The 25,979-nt window shown below is 37.6% G+C and overlaps 1 protein-coding gene across 2 annotated transcripts in view; it reads left to right on the forward strand.

Annotated features, from left to right (window-relative positions):
- GRIA2 (glutamate ionotropic receptor AMPA type subunit 2) overlaps positions 1–25,979 on the forward strand; it is a gene marked incomplete at both ends in the record, with an annotated part of 158,463 nt that overhangs the window by 77,855 nt on the left and 54,629 nt on the right. For both annotated transcript variants that reach the window (XM_082653454.1, XM_082653453.1), the window contains 3 exons: positions 5,663–5,902; positions 15,551–15,747; positions 21,535–21,588. In XM_082653454.1, the coding sequence (XP_082509580.1) occupies positions 5,663–5,902; positions 15,551–15,747; positions 21,535–21,588 (491 nt within the window). The remainder of the gene's footprint in view (positions 1–5,662; positions 5,903–15,550; positions 15,748–21,534; positions 21,589–25,979) is intronic.

The following is a 25,979-nucleotide window of genomic DNA, read 5'->3' on the forward strand; positions in this document are numbered from 1 at the left end:
AACTGCAAAGCACCGTTCCTGCTTAGGAAGCAGACTGTGGGTCTCACAGCAGTGAATGGCAACTTCTAAATATAAAAAAATGTTAAACAAAAATACATCAGGCTCTATTCTTCTCTCTTTCTACTTAATAACCATGCAGGGTTCTCCAGACTGTATGGAGTGTGCTACGTTAGCAGCACCAATAAGCAGAATGACCCGAGAGAAAAAGATGTGACTTGGAGGCACCGCATCAGCATTGCTATTGGCTTTTATCACCTGGGCTTGTAATAAAAAGTGGAATAATCAGCAAGTTATCTACACCCAGGAGATGGTCATTTCTGCTGTTTGCCCTAAAGTATCTTTTAAAAGGACCTGCTTTTGCTGAGTTTCTCAAAGTTGATATTAAATATTTAATTAAAGTCGTACTCAGTGAGAACAACCTTACATTTAGCTTAGAGTTTTAAGACATACATGCAAATCTAATACTAATTAACATAATTATTCAGAAATTTGTAATAGTGTTTCATAGGGTCATGAATCTAGAGGTGAAACTGAGAGCTTTCTCCTCCTTCCTCTGCCCCCAGAGGTGACACAGAACAAGGTGACGATATATGGGGTGTGATATTATCTAACTCATTTTAGAAAGTTTTCTTTTGAAACTGTTTCCAGAGCTATGACACATCATTTGAATATTGCTAGTGTTAGTAAATCTTCCTTCTTTGAGGATGGATATAAGTTAGGGAAATGACTTTGAATTTTGGAGTATTGCTGGAGAATAAGGTAGAGATGAAAAAGAGTAATTTCATTTCTAATCAGAGGAGGAGTCCTTTCAAAGTAGAGAACTAATGTTCTTGTGTCTCAGGTCAGTAGGATCTTGTATCTGTGCTGTATTGGGGAGAAGGTCAGCATTAGCACGCGAACACGCTGGTACTTGGGGGATGGAGTGTTAGGAATACAACGCTCAGATTTTCATCCTGAGATGGTCACTGCAAACTGGGTAAGCAAAATACCTTAGCTCAGGTCAGCATTCTGACTGAGTCCTGGGTGTAAACGCAATGATATACTTATCATTTGAGGGGACAGGGAGAATGACAGACATGAGATCAGGGTAGGTGAGCAATGCCGACCAAATGGCTGTTCATTGTGTGTGTGGTAAAGCGACACAGAGACAGATATCTAGGAAAATAGAAGCTGTAGGCAAGTGGACAATTGAATATGTGCCCTGATGAGATAACGGGCAAGGGGAAAAGGCTGAGAGGTGGCTGAGATAGTCAGGAGGGGGACGGCCATGGTTCCACAATTATGGTCATTGGAGAATTAGCTGGACTGTGTGCAAAAAGGTGCCTTCTGAGTTAGGTGAATTTTCATTTCTGATGAAGTCTTGTGCAGCTCGTGCCCATGCTTGGGCCAACGCCAGGTGTTTCCAGATGGTCACGACAGCCAGGAGGCCCCTTGACAACTCACTCCAGAGTCTAGAACAAATGGGAAATGAAAGATATGGCTTCTTATTCAGACTGTGTATTCAAACAGTGCCTTCCTTTACCAGGCGATTTCACTGAGGATGGATGTGGAGGTCTCATTAATAAATCATATTGCCTGATATCCCTATAGTTTTTAGACGACATGCCAACACTTTGCAGGAAATGAAATAAAACAGACCCAGAGAGCATTTTAGAGCAACTTCTCATTTTTATACGTCCTATGGAGTCAACAATTTCTGAACAAGCTTAAGATTTAAGATATGCACGTCAGGATGCATACATCCGTGCATAAAATAAGAAATCACAGCGGAGTTTGCCCAGAAGGGTTTGAACAGTGAAAGGGATTTTTCATGTAAGTCAGGAATGAGCAGAGTCAAACACATTAAAGGTGGTTTTCAACATCTGTTCTCAGATGAGGACAAAAACATAAATATGAATAAAAGTCGGGAATCTCATCTTTGCTTTATGTTAAAGTATTAGAGTAAATGTAAAGAAATACATCCAGCTGTTTTCTGAGACATATTAGTCTGTTCTGCAGAAGGTTGTTAGTAAAGACGTCGGTCGACCATTACACAGACATAACCTAGAAATCCCAGGAAACATCTTATGTTAGAAAGGCAGAAGTGAGTTGAAGATTGATAAATATTTAGAGGAAAATTGAAACATCTGATGAATAAGGGCCACTCAGAGAACTGGCCAATCTGGCTTTCCTTTCATTTCATATCACATGATAGTCATTAAAAATTATTGCCCATCATTTATTGATTGTCTGCAATTGGCTATTCAAATCTATGTATTTTAGCAATGCTCTTATTCATTAAACAAATCTACTTTTTCTATAGACCATTTATTTTTGTGAGTAAAATAAAATGAAATATGATAGTATTGGCCTTATCCTTTAAATGAGATTTAATAAATTTACAAGGTTGCCTGGTATTATGTTTTGGGCTGTTAGATTATGTCACTGGAGAGCTGACTTTCATGTTTTGGATCGAAATGAACTTTGAGATTTAAAAATATCAGCTATTCATTCCCTCAAAGCATGTGGTTGACCTGACTTGGTTGTCTTAAGCGCTGTGCCATGTGTGGTTTGTATTGTGCATTGCAGGGTTTATTCTTGGACAAAGCAACCCTTACTTCTCAGAGAGATAGGATCAAATTTGTGTTTCAAAAAATTATTCTGGTTATATTGTGGAGAAGTGAATGGAAGGGGCATAATTGGTTGAAGGAGGAAAGTTGGGTAGGTATTCCAGTAATCCGAGTTAGGGACACAATATTATCCATTAGTTAAGAGTGTGGACTCTGAATCTGCCTGTCTGGGTTTGAATACAGCATCTCTTACTAGCTGTCTGACTTTGGGTAAGTCACTTAATCTCCCTATGTTTCAATTTTCCTATCAGTAATTTGGGAATAATAATCTTTCCTACCTCGAGGGTTAGCATAAGAAATAAATGAGTTCATGTACCATGCCAGGCCACAAGGCAAGCCCAAGATACATGGTATATGCTATCAGTGAACTAGGATGGTTGGTATGGAGAGAGAAATAAGGGGACCACCTTTGAGTATATTTAGGTATTAGAATGACCATGACTTAGTGATGGTCTGACTGTGGTGGAGGGATTGGGAGAAGGTCCTTCACTGAAATACAAGTACTGGTAGAGAACAAGGGATCGTGGGAGTGATGGGGACTTCCAAATAGAATATTGTCTTTTTTTTTTTTTTTTAAAGAATGATGATTCTATGCCAAAGTATTTTGATAATATTCTTTGTGTTGCATGGAGTAGAACACATGGGATGAGTTAAGTCCGTGGGAAAGCTTAAAAAAATAGGAGTTCTGAGCTTCACACAATTGCTCCTTGACTGCGTTTCTCAAGGTGAGAGATGTCCCTTTTGGGTGACATGTTTCTGTGTGTGGTACCAGCCCTGCATCCATCTTCTCTTAAAGAGGTTTTGCTCAGCATTAGAACTTTTCATGAGCGCGCCGATCTTGTATATAAAAGCATTATTAGCACGATAAAGCCTTTAAAAAATATCAGATAATACAAGGAATGAGTTATTATGAATATGTATAAATCCCAGGTAATTGCAGTTTGTTCTTTATAACTAATGATTTTTACTTGTATTCTTTTTTTTATGGGGCTGTCCTAAAATACGTTTATACTTACATGGCTTGTTAAATAAGAATGTGTATATATTCTTTTTTTTCTTCCAGTTTTATTGAGTTATAATTGACATACAGCACTGTATAAGTTTAAGGCATGAAGCAGAATGATTTGACTTACATACGTCATGAAATGATCATCACAATAAGTTTAGTGAACATTCATCTCATATAGATACAAAATAAAAGAAAAATTCAAAAATTTTTCTTTGTGATGAGAAGTCTTAGGGTTTACTTTCTTAACTACTCTCATATATAACATTCAGCAGTGTTAATTACATTTATCACGCGGTACATTACATCCCTAGTACTTATTTATCATGTAGAACTGGAATTTCGTACCTTTTGACTTCCTTCATCCAGTTTCTTCTCCCCCAGCCTTCACCTCTGATAACTACAAATCTGATCTCTTTTTCTATGAGTTTGCTTGTTGGTTTTTTTTTTTTTTTTTTTTTATGGTATGCGGGCCTCTCACTGTTGTGGCCTCTCCCGTTGCGGAGCACAGGCTCCAGACGCGCAGGCTCAGCGGCCATGGCTCACGGGCCCAGCCGCTCTGCGGCATGTGGGATCTTCCCGGACCAGGGCACGAACCCGCGTCCCCTGCATCGGCAGGCGGACTCTCAACCACTTGCGCCACCAGGGAAGCCCGTTTTTTTTTTTTTAATTTTATGTTATTTTTTTTTATACAGCAGGTTCTTATTAGTCATCCATTTTATACACATCAGTATTGTTTTTGAAGTGTAAGTGACCAACAGCACTCTGTTAGTTCCTGGTACACAACATAATGATTCGTTATTTCTGTATATTACAAAATGATCACCAAGATAGGTCTAGTTACTGTTTGTCACCATACACAGTATTATTGACTATATTCCCCACAACGTACGTTTCATTCCCGTGACTGATTTATTCTGAAACTGGAAGTTTGTCCTTCTCCAGCTCCCTCACCTGTTGCACTCACCCCCTCACCTCCTCTCTGGTGACCATCTGTTCGTCCTCTGTATTTATGACTCCGTTTCTGTTTTGTTATGTTTATTCTTTTTTGTTTGTCCGTTTTTTAGAATCCGCATAGAAATAAAAGCATACACGATTTGCCTTCTCTGTCTGACTTATTTCACTTAGCGCAATATCCTTCAGGTCTATCCAAGAGTTTATTCTTTTTTAACTTTTTATACCTGAGTAATATTCCCTTGTGTACATACCCTACGTCTTCTTTACCCAGTCATCTATTGATGGGCACTTAGCTTGCTTCCATGTCTTGGCTATTGTGAGTAATGCTGCTATGAACATTAGGGTACATTATTAGTGGTTTTTTTATTCTTCAGAAAAATACCCAGAAGTGGAGTTGCTGGATTGTACGGTAGTTCTATTTTTAATTTTTTGAGGAACCTCTGTAATGTTTTCCATAGTGGCGGCACCAATTTCCATTTCCACCGACAGTACACGAGGGTTCCCCTTTCTCCATATCTTGCCAACATGTGTTATTTGTTGTCTTTTGGATGACAGCCATTCTAACGTGTGAGGTGATGGCGCGTTGCGGTTTTGATTTGCATTTCCCTGATGATTATTGACGTGGAACATCTTTTCATGTATGTGTTGGCCATCTGTATGTCTTCTTGGGAAAAGTGTCTGTTCAGGTCCTTTGCCCATTTTTTAATTGGGTTGTTTTTGTTTTTGAAGTTGAGTTGTACGAATTATTTGTACATATTAGATATTAACCCCATATCAGATGTAGGATTTGAAAATCTCCTCCCCCATTCAGTAGGCTGCCTTTTCAAACTTGTTGACAGTTTCTGTCACTGTGGAAAAGCTTTTAAGTTTCATGTAGTCCCATAGCCAGAATTATTTTTTAATGCTTTATAATTCTTTGAATTCCTCAAGTGGGGTGTTAAGTAAATAAGCGCTCAAAAATTTGATGAATTATTGATATCAACTCTCTGTATTTTTCAATATGTTGATTCTTTTGTATTTTATGCAAAAGGGCATTTACTTTCAAGCAAATGCATGTGATTTATCCTTTCTGTTTCCCCTGTTCTTCTAGTCTGCTCCCAGTTTTCAAGAGGAGTATATGCAATTTTTGGATTTTATGACAAGAAGTCTGTAAACACCATCACGTCATTCTGTGGGACGCTCCATGTATCCTTCATCACTCCCAGCTTCCCGACAGATGGTACCCATCCATTTGTCATTCAGATGCGACCAGACCTCAAAGGAGCACTTCTCAGCTTGATTGAGTACTACCAATGGGACAAGTTTGCATACCTCTATGACAGTGACAGAGGTAAGTGACAATATCCTTCTCCCTTTGTAATGGGTCAGATTCAGTGCCCACACTTGATACTTCCGTGTGACTTTATAGGGCTATGTAAGTGTGTTGAAGTCCAAGGGTAACTTGCCTTAATTATGCTGTGTAAATGAGTGATGCAATTCAAAACCTGGGTAACATATTTAGAGTAAAACAAACAAGCAAAAATGTTGTGGATGTACCATTTACAGAGACAGATTGTGTTCACACAACGCCCGAATGTTCAGTTGTAAGGCACAAAGCACTTTCTGGTGCCAGCAGCTAAGACCCTAGGATGACTATATTCCCAGTCCAGGGTCAGTGAAGTGACGGCCTTGAAAATTGGTTTAAGTAAGAGTTGAATAAATCTATAAATAAGAACGTCTACAGAAATGTATAGACATTAAATATTTCCACATGCAAAGATTTTATCAGGCAGGGACAGTTGTTATTAACCCTGCTTTAGAATGAGATCCCTGAATCTCAGAGAAGTTGATTTTTTCATGAGCCTCCACGTGTGGTTCAGCTGAACTCAGGTCTTTTGACAGCAGACCTGTGCTTTGTCACAGCTCTTCTACAGCTATTTATGGGGAGACACTTTGGATTAGAGTCTTGGCTCATTTTACTAGTTTTTATTTCAGGGGTAAGGGTCCTTCCTTTGTGTTTCCCGCATCATTTGTGGTGAAGTTTGGTATTAGCGGACCTGATTGACTTACGTGTCATAGGATTTCAGATATTTCTAACCATTCCTGGGTCTGTGATTCAGCTTCAGTGGGTCTGTGTACTTTGTAACATCGAATGAACATTTTGTGCACATGAACGTAGATGATTTTTCTCGAGAGACTATCCACCCACAGACTCAAAAGTATTGACGGCCACCATTGCCAGAGTACCTAATAGATACCAGCCCGTCCACAAAGCAACTTGCTTTAAATGTTCAAGTGAAAACCAGAAGCCTCTTTCTACCAGGAGAGGGCACCTTGCTTACCTGCGAGGGCGGCCAAGCGGGGAGCCAGCTGCCAGCCCTCTGCCACGATCAGTCTGGAGACATTGGCTACAGCAATCACAGCCTAGCATGCTCCAGCCTGGTGTCTGATTCCCTGTCCCGGCCTCCAGTCCTGAGAATGAGAAGGCTCCGTGGAAAAGCCAGTCAGAACTATAGACACTGAGAAGAAAGACTGCCAACAACTTTCCCGCTGCTCTGACAAGGGAGAGCCTTGCTATACACATGGGAGTGAAAAACTCAAACACAGAACAGCTGAGAGTAAATACGGATTCCGGTGTGCTGGATGGCCCTCTGCCCATCCTTCTGATAAATGAGATACAGAGCTTATCATCATCTTCCTCTTGCCCTCTGCCACGTCCTCCTTAACTCTTGTCTCGTCTTCATAGGATTTCTACCATCTAAACGTCTTTTACTTCTAGCCACTCTTCTGTTTCATTGTCATGACTCCAGGACAGGACAGCCCCACGTGTTCATCCTTCATCCTTCCATTTCTGTACTTGTTTCTCTTCAATCCACTTTCCGTAAAGGAGCCAGAAGCTTTGAATGCTTTTATTTATTTTTAATTTAATTTTGTTTTACATGGAGGTATAGTTGACTTACAATGTTGTGTTAGTTTCAGGTGTACAGCAAAGTGATTCAGTTATACATATACATATATCCATTCTTTTTCAGATTCTTTTCCATTATAGGTTATTACAAGGTATTGAGTAGAGTTCCCCGTGCTATATAGTAGGTCCTTGTTGTTTATCTGTCTTATATATAGTATTGTGTACATGTTAATCCCAAACTCCTAATTTATCCCTCCCCTCCACCTTTCCCCTTTGGTGACCATAAGTTTGTTTTCTATGTCTGTGAGTCTGTTTCTGTTTTGTAAATAAGTACATTTGTATCATCTTTTCAGATTCCACATATAAGTGATAGCATATATTTGTCTTTCTTCGTCTGACTTACTTTGCTGAATATGATAATCTCTAGGTCCATCCGTGTTGCTGCAAATGGCATTATTTTATTCTTTTTTAGGGCTGAGTAATATTCCATTGTGTATATGTACCACATCCTCTTTATCCATTTTTCTGTTGATGGACATTTAGGTTGCTTCCATGTCCTGCATATTGTAAATAGTGCTGCAATGGATATTGAGGTGTGTGTATCTTTTCAAATTATGGTTTCCTCTGGGTGGGATTGCAGGATCATACGGTAGCTCTATTTTTTGAATACTTTTAAATGCTTTACTGACCACGTTGCTCCTTTGCTTAAAATACCTCAGTGGCTCCTCGTTATAATGAGGATAAAAATGAAATTTCTTAACATGACTGTAAGGTGTTGCAGTATCTGGTTCCTGCCCACTTATACCACTGCCGTTCTCACTCACTAGGCTAAACCCATCTCACGAATATTCTTTTACTTTCTCAGGTGCACCAAATTCTTTCACCTTGAATCTCTGCACAGACTTCTAAATTTTTCTCCTTCAGGTCTTAGTTTATATAACATTCCCGCAGAGGTGCATTTCGTATTGTTATCTTCTCTCAAAGCAATCTTTCCTTTCCCTACATAGTACTTATCACAAGTTATAATTAATATTGATGTTCATTCTTTCACCCAAGAAGTGAGCTCCCAGTATATTCTAGGGACTGTTTTAATCACACAGACTAAGCTTTATTCTTTTAATTTAAGATCTGGCTCTAAGCCCAGGAAGGCGATGCCCTGGCAGTACCCACTACACCTAACTGTACATACAGCGCTTAAGATAATGCTGGCACAGAGTTGATGTCAATAAATAGCATTAATAACTGAATGAGTTGAGCATCTGTGTATTTTAAGTTTGAGGTGGTATTAGAACCTGGATCTTGCTTGCTAAATTGAAGGATCAGAGGTGAGTTCTCTCTACTCTTTGACTAGGTGCAAGGCGGTGTTTTCACTTTAGGGACACACTTCAGTGTCACTATGGATTGGATGATGATGGGTGGACTTATGTACTTGTGGAAAGAACCTGACACATCTTTAATGATTTTATTAACACTTTATGAATATTAAATGAAATTGAAATGATGCGATAATCTCCAATCATTAAATTATACAAATTGATTTGAGTTCAAATGCATCTGTGGAGAGGTCAACGTTACAGTGATAACATTAAGTAATTATATATTAAAGCCAGAACTGACATTATGGATACATTTTCAAGATATTTTCAAATGGATACTCATGTTTTAATATGAAGAGTATCACACTGGCTTTTCATCTGAATCTATTTTCAGAGATAAATGTGTAAGACTCAAAATACTGGCAGAAGACCCTTATGTAATGTTTTACTTGACTCGTGGAAATGGCATGTTTGCTCTCTGATTTTTTCTTACTGATTACAGTTGTTATAGCTTTGCTGTCATATCACATTTTAAAATGTTTATTCATACATTTACCACATGAACTGTTTTTTCCCCCTATGGTCCTTAACCCACTTCTCTTACACTTTAAGGAAGTACCTCCTTGTTTTTGTGTTACACGACTTGAGAATGAATCTGCGCCCTTACTATATTATGAGCGCTTTGAAAAATAGGCTCCATGATTTGATCTTTCAAGTTATGTCTCCATGTGCCTCAATTTCAAAGAGTTTTGTCTGTTTTTGATATGGCACTCTTTCCAGGTCCTTGACCTTAAGGATTTGTTTTTAATAATCTTTAATTTTCTGAGAGTCTAGATCAGGTAAACATGCTGTTAAATTTTAATTTCTAAATATATGAATTGATGTTCTTTTGAATAGCCCAAGCATGAGAATGGCTGTCCAACATTCTGCACTGAATACAAGCTACATGAAAAGGACACAGGTTTTCTATGCTTCTTTGCACTGCTTTTAACTAGGACTGCCAGTGAAACCTTTCCTGATTCCAGCTATCCATCCAAAGGCCGAGCAGCAAGTCCAGGAGACTACATCCCACTTGTAGACAAGGGAAGACATGGATGCGTCCTGATCTTTGTATAGGCTTTTGACTATTTCAGGTTTACCGGTGAGAGGATTGCTGAAACTGTTCGCCTAGTGCCGTGTGACCCTTTAGGAATGCTGGTGTCTTCTCTTAATCCAAGTCATGTGGCCGCAGCCTGGCACTCCTCAATGGGTAACCCAACACCCTTCCTAAAAGTTCCGGAGAGAGGAGGTAGATGGCAGGGAGAGTAGGTAGACGGATCTTCAACACATTGGAGATAGAGAGTCATGGGGTTGCCTATGTTACTGCATTCAATATAGGTTTGTCTTTGGATTCACATGTACTACATTTGAACCAGGACTTAATCAAAATGTGGTTTTTATTTATTGCGTCAATGTTCATAAGGTAAGGTCATACATTTCTGTAGACAGTTGGTAAAACCAGAACTAATGCTTTTATAACTCGGTTTTAACTTTGAACCACACTATTTGTCCCCTGAAGGAAAGGCACATGGATTCCAGTTCAAAAAAGGCATCATGCCTAGCGTAAAAATGCTTCCAGATTATAAATTGCTTTTATGATGTTCCTGAGAAAGTCAATGAGGGAAATATATGTTAATCTAATCTGGCCTAGACGTGCTGCTGTGATTTAGTGATCATAAAATATTAATTTCTGTGCCTGAAAGATGAATAAGGGCTGTGAATTTTAAATGGAACAAAAAATATTTTCAAGAAGAAAGACATGGTCCGAATGAAATATCCCTATATGCAGTAGTCACTTTTAATTCCACCTATTAATGTGCAAACTGAGGCATTTAGACTTCACCTGTTTCAGGGCTGAAGGTTTTTCTGTAATTTTGTCACAGGCTTAGGAGCAGTAGCTTAAGATGCGACTGTGAACTACTGATGGTTCTTGGAGAGAGTTTTAGGGAGAGTGTCAGCTTATAAATAGGGTGTACAGCTGTAACTAGTCCAGCAACAATTAGGCACTCGAAGAAGTAACATAATACAGAAGTAAGTAGCAGTACTTTAGCTAGTCTTTATTTTCTCCAGAAGTCTGAGCATTTAGTAGAGTGTAGAACTGAATTTTATACTCCTGTCATATTCTTGAGGATTTTTTTTTTTTTTTTTTTTTGCGGTACGCGGGCCTCTCACTGCTGTGGCCTCTCCCATTGCGGAGCACAGGCTCCGGATGCGCAGGCTCAGCGGCCATGGCTCACGGGCCCAGCCACTCCGCGGCATGTGCGATCTTCCCGGACCGGGGCGCAAACCCGCGTCCCCTGCAACGGCAGGCGGACTCTCAACCACTGCGCCACCAGGGAAGCCCTTCCTGAGGTTTTTCAGAATATATTTTAAATATATTTCTTAGAAAGAGCAGTTAATTTTCCAATTTTTTTTTCTATTTGTTGATGAACAACGGTATATCTCAAGTTCTCTTTGTCATAAGCAATAAAATAGTAAGAAATTAAACCCGGATTTAAATGTCCTGATTTAGTGGTACAGATATTAGAGTTGAATAACCAGCTACTAATGTTTTTAAACAAACCAATACTTACATGGAATTCCCAGTGTCCATACAAGTTTATATTCTGAATTAAGGGATGAGTGTATTTATAAAGATACTTCTAGGCTAGTTTGTGTGGAAGGGAAAGAGGTAATACTTTCTCTGCTAATTGGAATATGTTACCAAGAGGCTAAGAGCATCCGTTTGTGTTGTGTATGAATAATTTAATTTCACCCTACTATTTGTGATGTGCATTTTCAGTGATTTTTTTAAATTTTAAAATGATCTATTAATTTTAAACTAACCAGACAAGACATAATAGAAAACTCTTAGTTGTAGGAAAGGGGCAGATCAAGTTGAGAAAGTATTTGAGAGAGTCAGTTGCTACTTGCAAAAATAAAACAAATCGGAGAATATTGATTAATAAGCATGGGACAGCAGTCTCTTCAAAATGTGAGACAGATCATGCCATGGTTGGTGAATTATTTCTGGCTGTCCTTAGGAGATAACTGAATAATATTCAGTGTCTTCTGATGAAACTAAATTCATCCTCTGATTACGTACCACTTGGGCAGTTTAGCATCTTAATAAATGGATGTATTTTTTTTTAGGTTTCATAGGTTACAAAATATTAATTCTAAGAGTTTTCATAACAGAATCCACACCAACTGTGAGTTATTTTTTGATACATAAAATGGATGAGTTTGAATCAGCTATTTCTTTAAATGCATTTTTATTGATTTTATATATATATATCCTCTCCATATTTTGGACAAGGTGAACTGCCAACACATGTTAAGTTTAGAAATATCACTTGAGATTCATTTATACATTGGCATTTATATTTAAAATTTCTTGTTATATGTGTTAAAGGATAGGACAGAATGTCAAGAGCATCACCACTTGAAACTTTAACTTGGTATGTGGTTAAGTTCATAGTTAAATGAAAGCAACATGAAATGATTGATTACCTGGAAGAAAGGAAGCTCACGTATGAGTGCTGTATGGTAATATGTAGTATGTAGAACACCACCCATGGATGTGTTGTTTTAAAGAGGTGACAAGGAAGAGTCGCATCATGACTGGAATGTGGCAAAGTAGGACCTTTGACAGTGAAAAAGGTTTAGAAAATTAGCTTTTTTTCCTACTTGGAAAAAAAACTGAATAAACTTAATAAGTGTTCTCAAGCACGTTGATAGCTGTTGCGTCCATCATGATGACCAACTTTGGTTCTGTCTTCACTGATGATGAAAAACGGGAAAAGGACTTGGAATGCATCCTGGAAGGATTTAATTTACTTACAGTGAATGGAAATCATAGGTGATCTGTGAAGTTTTTAAAAGAGGTTTTATCATTAATAGATGTTTTACAATGGCATGTGGTCTCTGTTTAAGTTATCCCTTGAGTAATTCTTGAGTACCCTGTATTTTTTGCTACAAGACTGGACGGAGGAAACTAATTTTGTTGTTTTGCCCAAAAAACCCCACAAAATTCATTTCAAGTTTAATTTATCGTTCAACTTTTCAGTTTGAAATAAAAGTAAATTATTTTCAATTTTCATTATGAAATATTTAAAATAACAACACGGACAGAATAATGTGTCCTGAAGAAGACCTGAAAGGACACTTAAGCCAGCTTTATTAGTGAAGGGTAAGAGGAAACTTGCTTTATCTCTATCCTGCTCCTGACAATTATTATTATTTATTTATTTTTAAAAATTTATTTATTTTATTTTTGGCTGTGTTGGGTCTTCGTTTCTGTGCGAGGGCTTTCTCTAGTCGCGGCAAGCGGGGGCCACTCTTCATCGTGGTGTGCGGGCCTCTCACTATTGCGGCCTCTCTTGTTGTGGAGCACAGGCTCCAGACCCGCAGGCTCAGTAGTTGGGGCTCACGGGCCTAGTTGCTCTGCGGCATGTGGGATCCTCCCAGACCAGGGCTCGAACCCGTGTCCCCTGTATTGGCAGGCAGATTCTCAACCACTGCCTCACCAGGGAAGCCCCTGACCATTATTTTGAGGCAAATAACTGACATCCTGTTATTTCAGCTGTAAATATTTCAGTTTATATTTTGAAAGAACAATTCTCTTGGTTTAAATATAACTACAATATCATTATCATATATAGACAAGTTAACAGTAATTCATTACTAGCATCATCTATTTTTTTTTTCACAGTTTGTTTGAATCAGGATAAAAGTGAGGTCCACATATCCAGTTGGTTAACATATCTCTTTAGGCTTTTATAAGGTAATGTAGAGCTTCCCACAGTCTGGACTTTGATTAACATATTACTCTGTGCCATATATTCGTTATAAAAGGGTAATTAGATCTAGATCCTTGCTGAGATTCACGTTCACTTCTTGGCATGAATATTTCATAGGTGGTGTTGAGTATCCCCATTTGAAGGCACGTAACTTCTACGCATCTCTCTTTTTGTTTTGTTAGCAGCAGTTAACGATTCTTGCCTTGAGTCATTAATTCACAAGGTGTTACAAGATTGGTTGTAATTCTGAATCTATATTCGTTCATCATTTATTAGCTGGAGTTTTTCCAAAAAACCCGTCCCTTAATGAACTACTACCCTGAGTAGAGTTCATATAGGAAAGGTGGGAAAATGCTTGTTTCTTTACCTTTATTTACCAGTTTTCAGAATAATAGCTTGGCCCCTTAGCATCCATCAAAGGCAATCAGATATTTTTCTTAAATGTCATTACTAATCTATGGATTAGAAAATGTATGTATTTAAGCCTTCTGCAGTTATTATTTTTATTGCTATTCCAACTGCGTCATCTCTGTTTAAAGTGATTCTCATCAAATTTGCTCCTGGGTCTTTTGACACGAGGCTGATAGTTTTGGAGAGCTTCCTGCTTTGGGGGGGCCACAAGGTGCTCTAGGCTCATCTTATATACCCTTGGCAATATGGAATCAATGAGAATTTTAATGATATTTTCCAGGCTCAGGTAATTTTCAACAACATTTAGAATACGCATATTTTTTGCTCTCGTAAATAGATTTCAATAAAGTTTAGAACATGAATTAAGCTTCTAGAGTCATGTGTTCACATTAGGGAAACCCCAGATTTTATGGGTAAAAAGGGTCCAATATTCTTGTCTTTCTGCAATAAAGAAGATGATGTGATGAGTCCTGAATTCTTTTTGGAGCGTTGATTTTTGTTGTTCATTAAGCTATTCATAGAAATGATGAATTTGGGTTGGCTGTGAAGAGTTGAAGTGACATGGAAGACAAGTCTATATACTAGTTTTCCAAGTGCTAAACTGCAGCATTAACTTTAGGAAAGATGTTCCCAAGTTGTTTTCCCTCCCAATCCTACATATGAGGCAATGTGTGACCAATTAAACAAAAATACAGTTTTCGATATGACCTAAGTCGTATGATGCTATAAACAAAGTTACTAATGACAAATAAAGTGGTCTCACATTTGGGAAGTTAAGTAAGTGTAACCAATGTGTACTAAAAACTAACTGCTACCATGTGGTTAATAGGTGAACATTTAATTTCTACAGGATTAGTCCCAGTAACAAAAATGATATAACAGAGGCTGAGGGAAAAAAAAAAAAATAACAACAACTGCCGACCAGAAAACGATAGGAGGAAATCGAGCAGCTTCAGAGATGACTGGTTTTCAGACTCGCATAGACCCACCTAGATTCATCTCACTGAAAATAGACTCACCGTCTTCAGGATAATAATGTGAAATGATAGCGTGTCATATATAAAGAAATATTTTTTTCTATTCTATACAAGAAAGAATGGATGTCCTTTGATTTCATTAAAACCAGAGGTAGGGAATTTCCTGGCGGTCCAGTTGTTAGGACTGGGCGTTCTCACTGCGGAGGGCACGGGGTCAATTCCTGGTTGGGGAACCAACATCCCTCAAGCTGCACGGTGTGGCCAAACAAACAAAACCCCCCAAACCCCAGAGGTATTAAAACACCACACTTTGGTAATGTCCAAAAGAAAACAGCTGAGAAGCCCGAATGAAGGGGGTACAGTTTTCCCAGGTAGAGGAAAGAGCTCTGGATGCGAAGTGTCAACGAGCGGGTGTTGCGAAGGATCGTAGCTGTCGCTCTTCAGAGGCGTCAGCATCCCTTCGTTGCAGAAAAGTAGCAGCCTTCCAGATGCGTGTCAGTTTCGCACCGCGCTTCTCCGTTAGTCGAGCCTTTTGCCATCAGCCCCCCTGTCTCTCTGCTTTCCTAGGCTTGTCCACCCTGCAGGCGGTGCTGGATTCCGCTGCCGAAAAGAAGTGGCAAGTGACTGCTATCAACGTGGGGAACATCAACAATGACAAGAAAGATGAGACCTACCGCTCGCTCTTCCAGGATCTGGAGCTAAAGAAGGAGCGGCGGGTCATCCTGGACTGTGAGCGGGACAAAGTCAACGACATCGTGGACCAGGTGGGCTCCTGCCTGTTTCCTAGGGCGCCCAATCGAGCGCGTGCGTGCAGCCTCGGCGTTTGCAGGGAGCGTTTCGGGGCGCTGCTTGAGCAGCAGGTTGTTTCCCCAGGGCCCGTGGAGGACCCTGCAAGGATCAGCGGTGACCTTCTCCCTGGCTTCACTCAGCAAGAGCAGGGCATCCCCAGTAGTGCTGGCACGTCACACGAACCATTACCTGTATGCAATATACAGGTCCTGATCGTGTGGTCTATCGTGTTGTCCTAAATTTTGAAGTGGAAATTTAAAATTCAGTTCTTTTGAGCTGTTAAGAGAGAAAGAAACGGGCAGGCATGAAGTGAAAATAAGTCTGGGTCCTAAGGGAAAAGTGAGTAATTCATGGATTCTTCGGCAAGACGTGGAGTACTTCAAACATTAGGATACAGTGTGGTGTGCTAAACCTGGATTGTTGTCTGAGTGGATTTCGGTCTTCAGAAAAAGCATGTATTTATTTTTCCAAGAAGTAATTTTTTTCCTCCTGAGTAGGTAGATTTTGTGTCACTGTGAAACTATTAATCTATGAAAAAAATATGTAGGAGTGATATATGCAGTCCTTGCTGCTTGAAAAGTAAACTAGATGTATTAATGTGCATTATTTTAAAGAATAATATGATACCAGAGATATCTGTGCTCACCACATCACCTTGCTTCCTTTTAAGATCTTTCAGGATGGGACGGCCATGAAGTGATTTCCACACGATAAAAATAAAATCCACTATGTTATGCAGGTAGGGCGGGTGACCAGAGCTGGTGCTAAAAAGCATCAGGATTTACTGCCTAAGGCCTCCTCCACTGGTTTCTGCTTCTTTTCCAGCTGAAAATGTACATTTATAATATTTTCCTTGGAATAATTATATATATGTTATATGTTTATGTATGTCACTTACATACACAAATGTATGTATATAAAATTATTCCTTGGAATAATATAGGATTGGAGGAAAAATACACAATTAAGTATGCATATCTTGGCCCTTGTTAGGCTTTGAGGAGAAAATTAGATTCACTAATCTGTAAAACAAAGCATTTTGCAAACATAAACCTTGATGAACCCTTAATTGTTATAGAATAATACAGGGCCTAAGATATACAAAATGGATCTCTCATGAAATATTGAATAACTGAATAAAACTAGCTTGTTATGACAACAAACTAAATGTTTTATATCAGAGAGGTCAACATTTCAGTAGAAGAGTCTTGATTCTTGTCTCCGGAGAGGAAGCTGGGATTGTCTTTAACCCGAAGGCCTCTGTTCAAATGGGAGCCCAACAACTCATTTGAATTTCAGAGGAGGTTCTCATTAAAACTGAATTTTGATAATAGTTGTTAGTCTTTGTTTTAAAAATTTAGGTATTCATGACTCATCATAATACAAGTTGCTGAAAGCCTATATGAAAATAATTATTTCCAAAACTAGAAGAGAGAAACTACAAAAGAAACTGGGACTATATGGAATGGAATTTTTTTTAATCTTTTTTTAAAGTTTTTATTTTATATAGGAGTATAGTTGATTAAAAATGTTGTGATAGTTTCAGGTGTACAGCAAAGTGATTCAGTTATGTATATACATGTATCTATTATTTTTCAAATAACTTTCCCATTTAGGTGGTTACATAACACTGAGCAGAGTTCCCTGTACTATACAGTAGGTCTTTGTTGGTTATCCATTTTACTTTTTTAATAGATCTTTATTGGAGTATAATTGCTTCACAATACTGTGTTAGTTTCTGTCGTACAACAAAGCGAATCAGCCGTATGCATACACATGTCCCCATATCCCCTCCCTCTTGCATCACCCTCCCACCCTCCCTATCCCACCCCTCTAGGTGGTCACAAAGCACTGAGCTGATCTCCCTGTGCTATGCAGCTGCTTCCCACTAGCTAAATATTTTACATTCGGTTGTATATGTCGATGCTACTCTCATTTTGCCCCAGCTTTGCCCTCCCACCCCATGTCATCAAGTCCATTCTCTAGGTCTACCTCTTTATTTCTGCCCTGCAACTAGGTTCATCAGTACCATTTTTTTTTTTTTTTAGATTCCATATATATGTGTTAGCATATGGTATTTGTTTTTCTCTTTCTGACTTACCTCACTCTGTATGACAGACTCTAGGTCCATCCACCTCACTACAAATAATTCAGTTTCTTTTCTTTTCATGGCTGAGTAATATTCCATTGTATATATGTGCCACATTTTCTTTATCCATTCATCTGTCGAGGGACGCTTAGGTTGCTTCCATGTCCTGGCTATTGTAAATAGGGCTGCAGTGAACATTGTGGTACATGACTCTTTTTGAATTATGGTTTTCTCAGCATATATGCCCAGTAGTGGGATTGCTGGGTCATATGGTAGTTCTATTTTTAGTTTTTTAAGGAATTTCCATACTGTTTTCCATAGTGGCTGTATCAATTTACATTCCCACCAACAGTGCAGGAGGGTTCCCTTTTCTCCACACCCTCTCCAGCATTTATTATTTGTAAATTTTTTGATAATGGCCATTCTCACTGGCATGAGGTGATACCTCATTGTAGTTTTGATTTGAATTTCTCTGATAATTAACAATGGTGAACATCTTTTCACGTGCCTCGTGGCCATCTGTATGTCTTCTTTGGAGAAATGTCTATTTAGGTCTTCTGCCCATTTTTTGATTGGGTTGCTTGTTTTGATGATATTAAGCTGCATGAGTGGAATGGAATTTTTAAAAAATTTATTTTATTGAAGCATAGTTGATTTACAATGTTGTGTTAATTTCTACTGTACTGCAAAGTGACTCAGATATATATATATATATATATATACATATATATATATATATGCAGATACACATATATACATTCTTTTTTATATTCTTTTCCATTATGATTTATCACAGGATATTGAATATAGTTCCCTATGGTATACAGTAGGACCTTGTTGTTTATCCATTCTTTATACAATAGTTTGCATCTGCTAACCCCAAACTCTCAATCCTTCCCTCCCCTAACCCCTTCTCCCGCTTGGTAACCATAAGTCTGTTCTCTATGTCTATGAGTCTGTTTCTGTTTCATAGATACGTTCATTTGTGTCATATTTTAGATTCCACATATAAGTGATATTATACGATATTTGTCTTTCTCTGTCTGACTTGCTTCACTTTGTATGATAATCTCTAGGTCCATCCATGTTGCTGCAAACGGTATTATTTCATGGAATGAAATTTTTTGTAGCAAATATATGATTGTGATTAAATAAATGTCCATATGGACATCCATTCAAAATGTACACAGTATTTTGCACATATATTTTATTTGAATGTATTATGTGAGTGTGTGGATTTACTGAGGACATTGTATGTATCTGGAATGAGGGATGCCAAGAAAGGTAAGGGTCTTGACTTTACCTTCTGAATTCATTGTTTAAAGGGGAAGGAGAATGTGCACACACAATAAACACTGCAGTATTACAAGTTGTAATGCAATGTGGTCTAAGAGCATGCAGGAGGAAGTACCTGTCTTAACAGGGGTGGGAAGATGTATGAATGGGTCACACATGGGTACCACTTGGCTGGCTGGCTTGGATTCCTCCAGTTGTTTGTTCAGTGAATTTCCCTGAGTGTCTAATGTTTACCAGACAGGCACTGCAGGAGATCCAAGATGCAGTGTTAAACAGAACAGACATGCCCATCAAGGTGAATAGCCATGATGTTTCCTAGTTACATTAATATGCAGTTATAGTAATGGTAATACTATGAATGAACAGAACAGGATGTTATGAGAAAAAAAATTGCAGAAAAAATAATTTCAATTGGGAGATCATGGTAGGCCTTCAAGGAATAGAGTTTACCAGGCAGAAAGTGGGGTTGAGGTACATTTCAAGAAAAGGAAACACTATTGACTTACTCACTCTGTCAAGAGAATGGAGATGAGATGAAACTTTATATTCATCATTGCTTAAAGTTAGAAATATAATTAAACGCTGTTAGTCTATGAGTATTTTATCATTCAATAAAACTTTAGAGACACTTATTTCTAGTTGTAATTAGGTGGAGAAAGGACTCAGACGTCAAAACACTTAGAAATTAACATAAATTTACTACTGTTAATGCAGTACTAACGGCTCCATAAAACAAAGATATGATGGTATGGCTGATACTAATTCTTAGAGAGAAGTGAGGCTAGACCATTCTTCATGTTTCTCCTTTTTCTCAGTGAACACTAAACTCAACTACTTCTACTTCTGGTAGCACCATTAATACTGTGCTTTTTCTGAATTCCCAGAAGGAAAACATGCACGATTATGAAAGTAGAATGACCAATAAGCACAATCAACAGATGCCAGTAGGAAGTACGAGGGGCATGACCGTCTCAGTTCAGCTGATGCTAATTAATATATTTTTCATTCAGGAGGACATCTTTCTTCAAAATTCTCCCTTCAACACAGAGTATTCATTTTCTTGGAAAAGGCAATTTAGTTGTGTTACAAAAAACTAAGTTAAAAAATAAGATAAGCCTAACTGCCTTCCAAATTTGTGACCATGCTAGACTATCAAAGTAACATATGGTGGAATCCCTCTAGGATCTGGCCCTCCCCTTGCTCTTTGACTGAATGTGTTGCTTTGGAGCATCTGACTTTGCCTGGGATGAAGGAGGGAAGTCTTCTAGGAGGTAACACTGGGCTGAGATTCACTGTGCCTTAAGAGACAAAGGGTATGGTGTGGAGGGAACTTTGCAAGCAGAGGAAACAGGATCTATGAAGGCCCTGAGGTGACGGAAAGAAGCTCTTTTTGCACAAAGAAACAAAAAGAGGGCCACGTGGCTCTAGTATAGAGAGTGAGAAGGTGGGCCTGAACTTCACAGTATATGAAGGATTTCGTACATTACGCTAATAAAAGCAATGGGAAGCCGCCAAAACAGTAAGGGAGGGGATCTAACCTTTTCCATTTTTAATAACAGTTAATGCTTTCCGTTAGTGTGACTATTTTCTTAAAAATAGAAATTACATTTGAGTATCTCAGTACCAGGGCTGCAGCGTGGCCATTTTACCTACTTCCCTTTATAAGTGATAGAGATCAGTGAGAGTCCAGGTGATACAATAATGTCCAAAACTGTTGGGAGCATTGCCAAATGACTACTTGTGCCATGATTTTTGACTTAGATTTGTGGAGAGAAATTAGCTTCTCTGACATTTTGCTGCCTTAAACGAGAAATAACAATGTTCATTTGAACTAGACTATAAGTATTTCAAGATTCTTAAGATTGGAATTTTATTTTATAGATCTATATAACAATTCTGTTATATGCTTATTAATATTCTTTTAAAACCCATGTACTGCTATAAACTCTGTGTTTATCTTTGAATGTAGATTGTGAATATAAAATCTCAGATGCTGGGTTCAGCTGTCTATGTTTCACTGAAAAGAAAAAAAATAGCTTTTGTAAGAATAAAATTATGACTTATTAGGGATTCAACACGTTTTTGATTTCACATTTCTTAAAATATTGAAACCTTATTTTCACTATTAACGAAACCAAGGTAATCACTTTTGTTTAGTTATTGACTTCTTGAAAGATAATATTTATAAAGCACTAAAATGTATGGTTACTTTTTTCTGAGAGAAATATTATCTGAATTTGATAATTATATTTTATCAAATATGACTCATTGTAGACTATCAAGAAACACAGTAGATAAAATTTATTTTCTGAATCAGGTCATAACAGAAGTAATTTTACATTTATATTACTTACATTTGTTTCTTTATCTTTGTTAGGTTATTACCATTGGAAAACACGTTAAAGGGTACCATTACATCATTGCAAATCTGGTAGGTGAATTAATGATATTTATTATTTTAATAGAAATGCCTGTTAATTCAAAAAAATTTTATGGCCAGCATTTATCAGTGGTATCTTAAAAAACATATTTTGATTATATCAATCAATTAGAAGTGACAATATTTTTCTGAATTTGTTACACTTTAGATTTACTTTCCATTTCATATTTTCTAATCAATTTCCTATTGTTATAAATGATGTGAGAAATTATAGAACAATATTTGACAAGCTTATACTTTGTGTTAAAGGTATATTTTAACTAAGGGAAAATTTTCAAAAAGATATAAAATTTAAGTGTCCACATTTCCCCTTGTTTCTCACTGTCACTGTAATTATAAACTTTACCCATTTCTTTAAAGTTCTTAGTATCTATAATATTTGAAATGCACATTTGTGAGAATATGTCTTGGTGCAAAATAAAGCCTGGAAATATCCAGAATATTTATATATTGTGTATTATTTATGTCTGATCTGCTACTTACTGTATAAGCAACACAATGAAAATTGAATAGCTGATCACTTTTTCATTGAGATTCCCTCAAATTAAGATTATACTGAAACATTCCCGTGATTAATTGTATCTCCCTTCTTAAGTATGATCAAAGGCAATTTAGAACGACCACTAGAAATTTATTTTTTCAAAATAGTTTTTAGATCGGCATTAATGTGAGCTTGAGGCTCCCCTGCTGCAAAGGTCTACGTTCTTTAAACAAGTATGATTCTGCGCAACTGAGGGCTCCATCTCCCCAGCCTCAGAAAAAAAGGTGATTAAAAGAGTGACAAAAGCAGAGAATGAGCGTATTCTCAGTAGCATTATAGGACTGTGAAAATTTCCTATTTATACAGATGAGGATTTATGATGTCGCTTGTGGAATATTAGATTGTTATGTCACAAGACATTATTTCCAGTAGTCATGGAGAGATTTAAAAACCCCACAACCTTACAAGTGATAAATATTGTTTTCACTAGAAAGTGGCACCAGTGATAAAGAATATTCAATCTCAAACCTACATATATTGAGAGAAGTTGGTTGTTCAAGATAAAATTTCTGTTTGGCAATGAAATGGCTCATCACTATAATAATTTTTTAGAACTTACCCTTATAATATGGCTTATAGATCCTAAATGAGTCCCGACCAGAGCAGTGAGAGTTAAAATAAGTGAAGCTCTGTAATCAGGCGTTCCAGAACCACATTCTGTGCAGGGAACAGCCTGGCCAGTCAGTCCCTGTGTGACCTGTGCCATTGATGAACAGCACAGAGCCACACCGAAAGCTGTGATCTTTAAAAATGTCCAGATGGAGAAGGTTATATTGGGACGTTGAGAAATAATGGCAGAAGGAGGTCATCAATTTGAGAGTTGATATTAGATGCTGTGAAAAAGGAAACATGTGTTGACCAATGTAAAAAGGTTCAAAAATAAAAGCAAGTTCTTGCTGCTGTCATGCTGCTATAGGGAGAAATCTACATAACATTTTATCTGAATTCAAGTTGTGTTTTTCCTTCTCTGAATACTTGGTATCCTCGCCATATGGAATTTCTAGTGAATCAGTAAATTCAAAGAATCTGTAGAGTGCTGCAGTTTCTGAGAATCTCTAGGGCACTTGAAAATTTCAGTGCCATTTAAAATTGGAGAATGCCATCCAAAGTTGAAGGGCTTTCATCTTCCAAAGTCTTGGTTGGGAATGTCCCTTTTTCCATGTCCAGTGGCTAATGGGTGTTAAAGGAGGTGGTTGTAAAAGATAGAAAAATCCTCAGATACTGTTAGTGACTTATTTCTTCAGAAATTGCTGAATGCTAGATTAGGCTCCCCAAACACAGGCTATAGTTCAGTTCCTGATACGTCATTAAAGGGGATAAAGGATGAGGAAGCGGTCAGAAGGGATCCAATTCTCGTTTCTTCAGCCCTTCAGAATCAGACGAAAAGCCCTGCAATCCGCCCACCTGACTGCCTTACAGTGAGGTTCACTCATCAACCAGCCCAGCCTGTGCACACAGAAATTCCAAGAAATGTTTTGGCATCTTCCTCTTAGACAGCCAAGCATTACCAGACTTTTGAGAAAAGAGTCTTTGCCATGAGGGATGCAATACAAATAAGCAAGTACACGGAAACAAGGCAGGCAGGAATCAGGAGAAAAATGCTTCAAATTGTAAGAATATCTTCAGAGAAATAAGATAAAATATGTTATCCATAAAGAGGAGAAAAGGCTGCTATAAAAAAAATTCAAGGAACAAGAAAGAGCTCTGGGAAGTTAACTTATTTTTCGTAGAATAACTAGTAAAATTACATGAGTTTGAAGGTAAAGTTGAGAAAATCTTCCAGATTATGTGGCAAAATGACAATACAATAGAAAACGGTGTATGTGGAGAAAACTGAGGGACTCAGATGTTTAATCTAGGGGTTGCAATGTCTTATTAATAAACCTTCTAAACAGACATAGTGAAAACAGGGGCAGGAAATTATCAGAGAAACACTCAGAAAAATTTCCGGTACTAAATGACATAAATCTGCCTGTTGAGTACACACAATAATGAAAGACAAAAGGCTTCTTTCGTAAAATATCACCATGAACTTTCAGAGATAAATAGAAGATCTTAAAGTTTATGATAGGTGGGAAGCCGGAAGGAGTATGACGCAGGTCACAGACAAAAAATAATTAGAAATAATGCCGCTGTATTTTTCAGTAGAAACAGTAAGTCAGTAGAACAATGCCTTCAGATTATCAGGGTTTCAACTTCAAATGCTATACCCAGCCAAAATACCAGTCAAGTGTCAGAGAAAACAAAGGTATTTACAGACATTCAGTGTCTCAAAAAAGGTACCTCCACGTGTCTCAGGAGACTACTGAGGACTCTAGCTGAAGAAAGGGATAAAACAGGAGAGAAAAGTGATGGAGGATACAGAGAAGCTACTCAGAAAAGAGGGGAAGGGGCATTTCAGGAGAACAATTGCAGAGCAGACGAAAGAGGAACCATTCAGATTGCAGCGTTAAGGTGGAAGGCTCCAGGAGGCAGGGGGAAAGAGAGATGACTTGATATGTTTCAATATTTTAATTGAAAAAACTTTTACCCATATAAACATGAAAATTTTTACATGGAGCAACTGGAGAAAAAATAAGAATAGGTATAGAGAAAGCTCTAGTAGTGAAAACAATGAAGCAATCATTAACATTAGAATAAAATACTATTCAAGAAGGAAAGTGCAATCCAAACACGTTATTTGGCTTTGCTCTGAAAAACAGAATTTTAACTGTGAAAACAGTGAACATTAAAATGGCTGAGGAGATAGATGGTTTGCTTATGAGACTTACATACTCATCTGGCACAAGTATAAACTGAAGAAGAAAATCTAACATGGGTAAGTTAGGAAAGAAGAACAAAAATGTGTCATGCAGAATTACAGAGGTAAATACACGAAAAACAAAAATTACTGAAATTGTTTTGAAGCAGCTTAACTGAGGCATGCGTGGGTCAGAACAGAAAATCTATGAATTTTGTTATATACATTTTCCTCTATTTGCATTATTTGATAAAAAGAAAAAGCAAAAATATGAGCCAATAACAGCGTAATTATCCTTCTCCACACAAATAATATTAAACTATATTTTTAATATCAACAACAAAGAAAAGGCTCTCATATTTAGGTCAAAATATTTCCAATTCTTCTGTGTGATAATAAGGAATAAGTGTATAAGATGAAAATATTTATAATTGTGACTTTTTAAAATTGTGATTTCATCTTTCAGAGAATGTACTCCCAAATTGAGCTATACTTTATGGCAGCCCAAGATTTGAAATCAGTGGAAACACTATATGATAGTTTTAGTAATGACTGAATTCATTCTAACAATGCAGAAGTGGCTTTTTAAAATTTAATACATTTTATAGAAACTAAGTTTCATGCTTAAAGTGAAAATGCTTAATTGTTCTCCAATAATGACAAAGCATTTGGTACCTTCCCTTCTCATTTACAAGGTTTTGATGTCACCTGAGAGAGTGAACAGTTTAAATAGGAATAACCGTCACGCAATGTTGTAGCTCTTGGAGAAGTAGCTTAATGTTTGTATGTGGTGGTGCTTTGTGTAAATACAGTAAATAAAACCCAGTTCTTATCCTTGGAAGATTTCTCAATAACACAGAGAACTTTTATGTAAGTATGACCAATAAACAATCATTGATTAAGGACCCGCTGTGACCAGGATGAGGCTAGGTGCTGGGGAAGAATACTGGCTGTTAAAATACATGAAACATTTACTATAGGCTTTTTATCTCCCTCATGAGTTCTTTGAAATTTGTAAAACCACAATGTATAGAGCTATTTGCTTAACGTTAAGTTCTATTTGGTTCTTAATAGAAAGCATGACATAAATATGTTCTCTGT

The sequence above is a fragment of the Grampus griseus genome (genome assembly GCF_964374135.1).
Source record: "Grampus griseus genome assembly, chromosome: 4".
NCBI lineage: Eukaryota > Metazoa > Chordata > Mammalia > Artiodactyla > Delphinidae > Grampus > Grampus griseus.